Below are 11,160 nucleotides of genomic sequence, written 5' to 3'. Positions count from 1 at the left end.
CCAATGTACCAGTGCTTGTTTCTGTCATTATTCTTCTATTTGTGTTGATCTGGCTTTGGAAAGATACATTAAACTTGAGAGGATTTCGGGTTGACATACTGTACCCCAATAGAGTTGTGGCTGTTGCTGGAAGATATTTTGTTTAATTTTCTATATAATAACTAAATGTTCGTGTCTGCTACAGGATTGGTGGCCCTGTGGTGGTCATGTCTACTTAACTTTTAACGGTACATTAAATCCTCACTCTAATGGAAGCGTCAAACAGAATATTCCGAGTGTGCATGTGTTTGCCGCACTTTCTTTGCTCCACGCATCCTCTCAAAAATGATGTATGTCAAAGATTAGACATGGATTGGAAAATTTTGTTGTTTACAAAAATTTATTCATACAAATCTTACAACACTTTCAAGACATTGAGAAACGTAAAACCCCATATAACGACTCCTGTGTGTATAACGATGTCACTTGTACTAAGGTTCACTTTTAAAACACATTGTTTTCAGATAGATAAGAGAATACACATTGAAGTAAGGCGTTTGGCGCTTTCAGAACTATCAACAACAGGCATTTTCTACGATCTGAACAATATCTTTGTTATGCTCTGAAGACCCTTTTATTCTAGATAGTGATGCACAAAGTTATAAATAATATGTACGGGCTTTTTTCTGATTACTGAACAATATCAAAATAATCAACGACACCTCATAATCAACAATAACAAACACTGGTCATTGTTCACAACTCTCACGGACACTGAACACCCCAAAACTCATGCACACACACATTTTGCCTGCTCCACCAACATATACATTCTATTCTTGTTTACGTTGTTTACTCAATAAATTACTGGCCATGCTTTAAAAGAAAGCCTAATTCTACTACTCTCGGGGCAGACTAAGCTGAGCAATTAAACAGGGTAAAAGGAAGTTTCAATGTAAGCTAATGGACTGCAGCATTGTAGGGCCACTAAAATTGCCATCTGTCACTTGTGGCGAATTTTTTCTTTTTTTCATCTTTATTTTCTTTTTTTCTTTTTTTTATTTCTCACGTCAAAGCAAGGCACCAAAGCCGAAAGCTGTTTCCACCTCCACGTGCACACTCACTCACTCACTCACTCATTCCTCCACGCACGCAAACATTGAACACACTCGCACATGAACACAAGATGCATACATGCACATCCACACAAAGCCTGTGGGATAAAGCCGAATTGAAGAAGCAGCATATTGATAGTCTCTATCAGGGGGAACACAGGCCGCTGATTGGATTGCAGGGGTGCATAAAGCTGAATTTGCATAATGTTGAATAAATACATGGGATATCGCTTGGATAAAAGTCGGGGGGAACATCCTTCTACTAGAGGGCAGAATTTCATTCACCTCTGTCCTAGTGTTAGAGGGAAACTCAGAGTGGTCTCTTCCAGATTCACTCACATCCTCCTGCTGAAACCTCAGTGAGGGGAATTCAACATCTGATATTCTTCTCATCAGACTCATTGACCCTGATCCCACTGTGGCAGATGAGGCGATACCGATAGGCTCTCACTTCTTTTTTGTCTCCATATCGACGTGTGACACGTCTTCCCTGGCTTGTGGGTGCTGTAACCTGTCTCTTATGCAACAGCTTGCTTTGCGCTTCTCTTCTTCCACCTCTCCTGCTCTCTCCTCCTCACCATGCATACATATCTATATCTCACCTAACACTCTCCTCATCATCTTGCATCCTCACTGCACATACACCAGTAGACATCCAGCACAGTTCAGCTTTGTCGTAACAGTTGAACCACAGCACTATCTAATCAATCGACTATTAAGCATGGCCATTTAGACAGAAAATAATCTTAAAAACTGCTACCAGAACGAAAAGCAATCAGCAAAAAGGGGGTCCAGTGTCTTTTCTTATTATATCCACAATGACAGCAGCAGGGGAGGTAAAAACTCAACAAGTCAGTGCAGTACCAGTTTCTACCACCTCTAGCCCTCCTTGTTCACATTTCTGTCACTAAGCATCTGAGAGGGAGTGGTGCTGAAATGGGTTTGGTACAGCCCACCTCACAAATAGCAAAAAAAAAAAGCACAATGGCATGCAGTTTGTAAGCGAAAATGAGCAAGGTGTAAGTTTTCACATGCACCATATAAAAGTTAAATATGCTCAACTGTAACTCTGATGCTACCGTTCTGCTTCATTTCCTGCTTTTTACTCGTCCTCCTTGAATATTTGGAGTGCTGCCCACATACAGTCAGCAGCTGAATAACAATCTTCCAAATAATTATGTTGACTGACAACATTGAGATGAATATGTGAACTGTGAAATTTCTAACCTCTACATAATACACTCTCACACGCACGCACGCACACACACACACATGGAACATTCTTTATACAATCCCGTTGAGCATTATTTATCCTCTACTGTAAATTATTTTGAGGCAAGTGAGCAAGCAGTGTTTTCCGCGTACTGTTAGCAACTTTTGTAAAGGCAATGATTCCCTTCCAAAGGCCTGCAATTGAATTTCAGTTGAAAAGAAAGGTTACATTTTACCACCAGTTACTTGAATGGCTGTGTAAGACAGTAATTTATCTATCAGATGAGAGGCTGTCCAACAAAAGCCATCTGACTTCCCCCCCGGAGGGTCAGCAAGCTACACAAACCCACAGAGCTCCCGTTAAGGGGAGCACGGAAAGAGGTGGAAAAGGGCAGCATCTATCATTTAGGATAAGCCGGATATGCCTGACACATAGCATGCTCACTGCTTCTTTGGGCCTGTTGGAAAACAAAAGACACTAAAAAAATAGAACGTTGGTTACAAAAATAAGTATAACATTCAATACTTTGATTGTCTTTTTAAAATCTATTTATTTTCTGCATATGACCTTTAAAGATTTCAAGCGCATAATGTTGAAGGTGCACATCTATCTTTTTTCTTTTCTTTTGTTTTTTTTTTTGTTTTTTTGTTTGGTTTTGTTTTCAACATCTCAACATGAAAATAAAATATTGGTCCACAAAGTATAACTGTGCGGTATCAAGTGCTTTTGTACAAAAAGAAAAAAAAACGATATTATTATTAAAATATTCATTTTAATGGCTTTACTTCATACATAAATACATGTTGAAAGAACACAGGCGCAATCCACTGGTTGGTCAGATATATCTGAATGACTTTGATTTAACGACTGGATGTATATACACAGGACGGCAGTTTGGGCGCTTTAACAACGCTACAAATAGGCAAGTCGGCGTCCTTTGTTCCTAACTCTCTGTCTGTACCTTCTACCCAGAACCGCTGCCAGGTATTTCTGCACGGCCATCTGCTTTCTATAGCGGCTGTAGCTGTCAGTGAAGATCCCATCTGAATGTCTTTTGGATAAGGGCTCTGACTCTTCCTCCATGCTGTTGTCGTCACTGAAAAACAATTCATCAAAATTATCATATTGTTAGTTCAAATCTGAAACTTATTGATCGATGTCTGCTCTCTCTCTCTTTATTTTTACGCGACATCAGCTTCGACAATCATCTCACCATGTTGCAAAGTCTTTTTTTTTGTTTTTTTACAATCATTAATAATGTATCCATGGGCCTTTCATCCTTTTTTTTAATTTTCCGTTGGGAGGGGAAAAAGGTGGCAAGCAAGACGGAATAAAGGAAACTGATTTGCGCATTTAAGAAAAGTTATAAATTATTCATCTCCGGCCCAGTGGATATTCTGACGCATGGTGTTTCATTAGTGCTATTGCAAACAGTTATCATTAGTGCTATTGCAAACAGTTAATTCATTAATTAATGGTTGAATCACATATCAATCGCTGTGTGTTTTTTGTCTCAGAATCCTGACCCTCATTATGAACGCAGAGACACGCCACAACAAAATAACAGAACAAAAACATGTTATGAAAGCGTCTTTTTTTTTCCAAAATAGGGGTGACACAAAAAAAAGTAAGAAAATAAAATGCACATAAAATGACAGACAGTGATGTAGCAGCCTGAACTTTTGCAGCGCAGAAACATAAGAAAAATGAGGAGTGCAGCTAAAGAGAAATGCCCTTACCCTGCACGAATAGTCATCAGAGAATGTAGATAATGTCTCGCTGTTAACTGACCCAGGATCTCCCTCAAGGCTCTATCTAATTCTTCCTCAGCATGCCTTTCTGGTCTGAGATGATAAAACGCCAAAACACATAGATCATCAGTGACTTAAAAAAAAAAAAAGAAAAGAAAAGAAAAAGAAAAAAAAGCGCAGACAAAAATGAATCAAAAGTAGCCTAAAATGTCCCCACCCATCCGCAGGTTCAGTATCACACAGGTGCACTTAAACCAGAGCCTGGTGGCGTCTGAACTGAACAGGCTACCCTTCCGTATCCGCCGAGTCCTCCTCATTATCTTATCCTAATATCAACAATGTGGACTCAACATTTTAGGCTACTCGGTATGAAAATAACACAGGACAAATAACATGAGAAACTCTGGGAAGAACAAAGCAAGCAAACATTATCGCAAACAACTAAAAAAAAAAAAAAAAAAAAAAAAAAAAAAAGTCATTAAGCAGCTGAAGGCTTCAGCTGTGACCTGACAGCACATTTACCTCTTCTCTGGTGGGTAGTACAGAGAGTACGCGTCGTCGTTCAGTGATGGGGGGCTTCGTATAGCAATCTGGTCGCTATCAAAACCCATGTCGGACAGAGAATTCCCATCCTCATCGAAGGCGTCGTTTTCAAGTCTGCAAAGGGGTGAGCGGATCACAAATCTGAGAAGTGGGATGCAGGAGTGAAAGCACGCCAAAATGTCTGCTTCTCAAATCGGTGGGAGGTTAAATGCATATGTGGTAAAGGAAGAAAACGAAAAAAACAATGGTGTTTGGGGTTTTTTTCCTAATGAAAGCAGAAAACGAATTATTTCAATTTTGATTATAAACAATGGCTTGTGATGTAATAAATGTCCACGAGGTTATTTTTTTCATTTCTTTCAATGTATTTTTTTTTTTCTTGAAGAAAAACACTTAACATAATTCCAACATTTGAGACGGCAGTCTGAACACAGGCAACAGCCTCATTAATTATTTAGAAATCGAAACAATGGGTGTGAAAATAGTCACGTTTTGTGTAGGCGTGGGGACACAAAACTGACGTAAAGTCTACTTAAAATACCCGTGAAATTTTGGAATCAACAAGAACCACGCCTAAATTCCGGATATGCTTTTTCGAAGATGGAAAAAAAAGGAATACATCTTAAATAGATAGAGGTCTCCTATTCGTTTTGCCTCGCCTCTCCTTGGTGACGCCAGCCCACCGTCATCCCGAGGGCTATCCATTGCACTGACTGCACACTCATTTTTAATAGGAGGGAGGGGGGGTTCTGTGAACCGTCCCACCGGACAGATACCTCTGTGCAATTTCCATTCTCATTTTCCACACAACACTTGCGCTTGCGAGTCTTGAAATCTCTGTACATCTTTTCGCTATAGTCTTTTCAGTTCAGCCATTTGAAACTGTGCGCACAGTTTGTGCGTAGTTGCACGCAACTGGTTTGACACACGGTGTCCGAATCACAATGCAATAACCATCGGGGGTGATGCGGGTTTAAGCTGCTTTTGCAATAAAGCAATCACAAAAACTATACCACGGTGAAGATCCAGCAAGCACAAACCTACCTGATCTTAGGGTAACTTAGTCCGATAGGTGTGCAGAAGACGCTGTAGTGCATTAAGATTCCGTAGATGAGCAAGATTAAAGTCGCTTTACTCGAACTGGCCATGCTGTTGGAAAACGAAAAAAAACACCAAAAAAACAGACGTGACATTAAAACATGTTAGTTTCTGTGTAAAAGCAACACGATCGCGCTCTGCTCAATCGAATTCGCAAGATGTTACTACTTCTCACTGACTACAAAACTAAAGACCTAAAGACCTGAATGGAACAAAAACCTGTCAACAAAACGTCCATCTGCTTATCAAAATGATTTCTATCTATCTCTCAGTTTTTTCATCCCATTTCGTAAAAGTTTAACTGCGGCACTGATACAGAGTCCTCTGCATGCAGCGCCAAAGTAATTTAAAAATCTCCTCACAGTTCAGACAAAAAAAACCCCCAAAAAACAATAATTTCCATTATCTTATCTCGCTCTCCAGCACTGAGATTGTCCGAGTTTTTCAGACATTCCGCAGATAAAGCACATACCTATAGCAGGGAAGCAGGAAGAGCGCTGTGCTGTAGGACGTGATCCGGGCGCGGCTGTGGTGCTGTGCGTGTGTGTGTATGTGAGAGAGAAACCGTATCTTTCTCGCGGCACTTCTTCCCTGGCTGAAGCGCCTCCGTCGTCTCCTTATGTTCCTCTCAGCGCAGCCTATCTCACTTTTAAACACAATTAAGATGACCCAACCAGTCGCGGGGGCAAACAAAAACTCGGCGGGAAAGTGCGCTGTATGCTCGTCTACATATCGCTGCTCCAAACTTTTGTCCTGTGCCGTGATTGCCTTGGTTTTTTATCCGTGGATGGTAAGCCTTGCCCCCCACCCCACCCCTCCTCATCCTCCTCCCTCCACTAAGTCACAGTAAGGATGCTATGGACGTCATCAAGTCTTCCTCCCGGAATATAATAGTACAGTTCCTTCCTCATAGACGCATCCGTCAGACTCACCCCCACCTCCCCGCCAAGATGGAAGTTTACTTCTAAACTTTCTTCTTTCTTTATAAGCAGAAACCATGGTGAAAGCGTGAAGTGGCGATTTTTCGTTATGATAGCCACCTAAATCAATTTGTCCGTAGGGCTTTTTGTCTCACGTCACCAATTGGTCCAATTACGCTCTAATGGTCATGACTGAGCAGGGAAATGGTCATCCTTGCTGCTGCTGGTGGTTTCATATGACTGGGTGGTTTTGATGGAGATGGCTCGGGCTTCCGCCCGGACCAAGTTCAAGGCCTCTGGGGAACCGGGAGCTGTCCGGTGCTGAAATGAATCGTCTCAAATTGCGGCTTCCAGACTTTTTAGTCACTCTTTCTGATCATTTCCAATAATTGCCCTTTGGATGACGAGGGGGTGGCTTTAATGGCCGTGCAATAACAGCACCAAGGTCTCGACCTATTCGTTAGATTGTTGAAGTAAACGAGGCGCGTAATCAGATTTGAACGCGGGCTGGTGACGCAGGATGCCGTCTCAGAGAGGTATCAGCCTTTAAAGACGACTTAGACATTGTCCTAACATTGTTTTGAGATGTTATGTGTTGTTAGAATGTGCTGTTTGACACGTGAAAACGAAAAAAATGGAGAGAGGGCTTGTCCCTTCTGCCGCATACCAGTTGATAAACCAAAACGAAATCAGGCCTAATTCTTGGCCTAATTTGCTTTTAGCAACAACTAAATTGCACTTGATGCTTGTTGCTTCTCAGCAGAATGTTATCTCATTCTGAAGTTATACGTGCCTCAACTCTAGAGGGGTGAGCTTGGCATAAAAACGTATGTTTTTTATGGGAGGTGTTTGGGATTTACGAGACTTCATTTGAAAGGTGGGTGCTTTAAGAAAAAGATAATAAAATAAAATAAATGAATGAATAGACCTGCGTTTGGGGTTTATTATAACACCTACAGGATAAGCACATCTTTCACTTCAACAACGTACGACTGAATCACACCTATAGCTCACCGACCAATTTGAGGAGTTTACCAATCACGAGCGAGATTCACGTCAGCGTTTTGTTTAGGCTGACGCAATATGACGAACGGAGCTAGTCACTGCCAGAGGGGGCCTATCCTCAACTTCTTTCCACAGGACGTGATTCCTGTGAAGAGCACAACTTAAACCCCATTTGTCTGAGCTGGAGCTGACTACTGATTCTGGGCCTTGTGCAGCAGGTAGAGATACGGCTCAGTAACTCGGGCAAAGGGCGCCATCATGAGGAAAAAAGTGAAACAGGTTGAGACTCTGCCGAGTTTCATTAAATAATTCATCACCACCAGCGAGGTGATGATGGATATATTTCGTCTTCATGAGGGATAGAATTATTATTTTTTAAATGCTATTTTTACAGCTCATTAAATGTATCATTTTCGTTGTGAGCTGAACAGTCGTATTCCAAGCCACATACGTGATTATGGTTATACACTGTTCTGATGGCAAAAACAAAGAAATACATCAAGTGGGCTACTCGTGGTGAATATTTGCATACACCTATTATGAAGAGTCTCAACGCCAGTATTTCTCACCCTCTACAGTTATGATCTTTAGTCTGTGCAAGCAGCAGCCAGACATCTCACATCATTTGATTTAAGGAGACTTGAAGAAACAGAACAATCAATATTCTGCAAGAAACAGTTAACATGCCAGAGATTTGTCATTGTCTATATTTGGGACCTTGTAATGCCCATTTAAAATGCCAAAACCAAAACAAATCAGTCAAAGGCAACTTTTTTTAAATGGCACATTTCATTAGCAGTGAACCCAGTGCACTTTACATTTAAAGACAAAAAGTCAAAGTCAACGCAAGTAAAACGAGACACAATACATGGTTCTGTGTTGTTGCCGCATGAGATGAAAATAATAATAACAGAAAGCAATGGTTTACAAGTCATTTAAGCTGGTTTGTATAGTTGAAGATAGAAAAAAGCACCGCATTTAAAAAATGATTGGACAGTGGTAACAAAAGACTGGAAATGGTGTGTATTATTAGACAATTACCTGGTGAAAAACCCATAAAGAAATAGGTTCATTGGTAAAGAGTAACTATGATATAAATAAATGAATGAATAACAGGTAGAATTCCAAAGTCCTTAGAAGAAAAGAGATGGAAGAATTCATCACTCTGTAAAATGTTGCAAACAACAGTTTGAAATGGCAAAATAAATCTTTGGATTCTGTTGTTCTTTATGTAACATATCAATGAAAGAATTTTGAGATATGTCTGTATTCAAGGAACAAGAAGAAAAAATATTGTGAGGCTGTGGTCTTCAGGCAGAAAATCAGATATAATGCCATATAGAGCTATGCTAATAGTCTTTGGGGTGGTGTGGCAGTTAACACTGTTGCCACAAAAAGTTCCTCCAGTCTCATCTTGGCTGGGGCCTTTCTGTTTGGCTCTGTGGGAAGTTTGCATGTTCTACATGTGCATGCATGGGTTTCTCCAAGTACCTTGTCTTTCTATGATTTAGTGATTCTAAATCGTAAGCACACAAAGTTGTTTGTCTCTGTGTTGGCCTTGCAATAGACTGATGGCCTGTTCAGAGTGTGTGCTCCCTTTTGCACAATCAGTGAGCAGTTCATAGCTAAATAAAAAATAAAAAAAAACTGGAGTTAAATCTCTTCTGTGCTGTCAAGAAACAAACAAACAAAACAAAGCCTGATTATGATGTACTCAGGCAAAGTGGAAAAGTGTTCTGTGGTCTGAAATCTTTTTGGAAATCATAAGCAACAGAGGACAAGGATGAAAAGCCACGATCGTTGGTGCTATGAGTGTGTGTTAGTGAACGTGGTGCAAGTAATTTGCACATCTCTAAAAAGCATGTTCCAGAGAAGAAAAAAAAAATCTGTAGCAATAATGGAATAAAAAGATTTGGCTCCACAGTAAGAGTCCAAGTGCTAAACTGAACTGCCTGCAGAACAAATTGGTGACCAACTGAAAAAAATAGTGTTTTTTTTTTTGTCAGAAATTGTTTTAAAACCTTTATATAAAATTGTGTCATTCTGTTGTCATTTAGCCAAATTATACATAAAGTCCCAAGTTTTTGGTAAGAGTACTGCGACTGACCTGTCTTCTGACCAAGTTCTACTGCAGAGGACTGGAACACAATCAGTAATTCTAGTAATGAACAAGTAAGAGTAGACTTGCTCATACAGAGAGGCAGAGCACAGGTATGTGAAGCATAATATTTTAAGTATTTCATTTCAGAAACTTTGGTAATTCCTTCCCTGTGTATGTGTTTGCAGTTGGGCACAGGCTGCACTTAGGAGACATCTTGGAAAAGCTCATGTGTACAGCGCAGTCCCAGTCAGTAGGGGTCAGTGTAACACTTCAAAAACACTTCAAACACTCTGTATGAATTCTCATGATACACATGTACCTGCAGAGATCTGCTTGATGTTATTATCTTTTTTTTCTAGTGTTCAAGGTAAAATCTCAATATTAGCTTACTTTCTTTACATGACTGTTGTCAACCCTGAAACCTTTGATAAACACAAACACCAGTTGAAAAAAAGCTCATAACCGTGGGAAAAATAAATTAGAGCCTAAAAGCTTGAATAAGGGAAAGTTATTCAGGCTCTTATGATTACCATGACCTGGATGACTGAGAATCTCCATCAACTAAATAAAGCCTGTTTTTGCTTTTAATATGCTCTGATGGGTAAGTATCTTGTAAAAGAGTTAAAAAAAAACAATCAGTGCTAAGGTAAGTCTTCAAAAGGGTTAGCTGTTAATGCTAACAGAAGTTTCTGAGCAGATCTATTAAATATACTGTAAAGCCTAGAGGGCGACAAACGCTTTCAAAAATGGGAATTAGGATCAAAGGTTAAACATTATGATACAACGTTTCTGTTGGTTTTGTATGTCCAAACTGTTCAGTTTTAGAATGTCTGTGCAGTTTTGGATTGAATACAATGTGTACGAATAACTTTATCTACGTGGTTCAGACCCAGGATGGGGGTTTTCTCCCAGGCAGGACATAGGGATGTCAGCCATATTGGGCACACGGGAAAACCATGATGCGAGCTTCAGGTGCAGTCGAAAATAAGACAACATACCTGCGATATTTAAGAGAGAAGGAACAAAAATCAAGAAAAGGAACACATATAGGCTCATCTTGGGTATCCAAATATTTAAGATGTTATTCAAGATGTTTTTTGCTTGAATAGTGTGTCTTTAAGTGTCGATACAATTACACCACAGGACCTTTGTTTTATTTATGGGCCACACAATCAAAAAAGCATGGACAAAATGATTCCCCAATGTAAAAATGAGTTAGTATTTCATGCAGGACAGAAGCGGACAGAGAACCCGACATGTCTATATTTCAGGCCTGTTAAATTATATGTTCAAGAACCAAGATTAGCTATTATCGGCGTCCTAACAATCATTGTTACCAATTTAAAAACAATAAAGGAAAACAGGAAACCGTTACGTTTCTGAGCTGGTGTCGAGATACACGTGTTAAACATTGTTCTCTCGAGACAAAAAGTGT

The 11,160-nt window shown here is 40.0% G+C and overlaps 1 protein-coding gene across 2 annotated transcripts; it reads right to left on the bottom strand.

The window, feature by feature from the left end:
- Positions 1 to 360: 360 nt before the first annotated feature.
- On the bottom strand, positions 361 to 6,470 carry adcyap1b (adenylate cyclase activating polypeptide 1b). Of its 2 annotated transcripts, XM_075483081.1 has the most exons (5): positions 6,172 to 6,470; positions 5,646 to 5,750; positions 4,581 to 4,715; positions 4,047 to 4,151; positions 361 to 3,403 (listed from the first exon to the last, which is right to left on the bottom strand). In XM_075483081.1, exons 2-5 carry the CDS (start codon positions 5,747 to 5,749, stop codon positions 3,220 to 3,222), a joined length of 528 nt encoding a protein of 175 aa, XP_075339196.1. In that variant the 5' UTR covers position 5,750; positions 6,172 to 6,470; the 3' UTR covers positions 361 to 3,219. The 2 variants fall into 2 exon arrangements, with proteins under 2 accessions (XP_075339196.1, XP_075339197.1); XM_075483082.1 differs by lacking the exon at positions 4,047 to 4,151 and having other exon boundaries at positions 6,172 to 6,468.
- Positions 6,471 to 11,160: the final 4,690 nt, after the last annotated feature.

The sequence above is a fragment of the Odontesthes bonariensis genome, chromosome 14 (genome assembly GCF_027942865.1).
Source record: "Odontesthes bonariensis isolate fOdoBon6 chromosome 14, fOdoBon6.hap1, whole genome shotgun sequence".
Classification (NCBI taxonomy): Eukaryota; Metazoa; Chordata; class Actinopteri; order Atheriniformes; family Atherinopsidae; genus Odontesthes; species Odontesthes bonariensis.
Note: the sequence above shows the minus strand (reverse complement) of the source record. Positions and strands in the feature narration are given on the sequence as shown.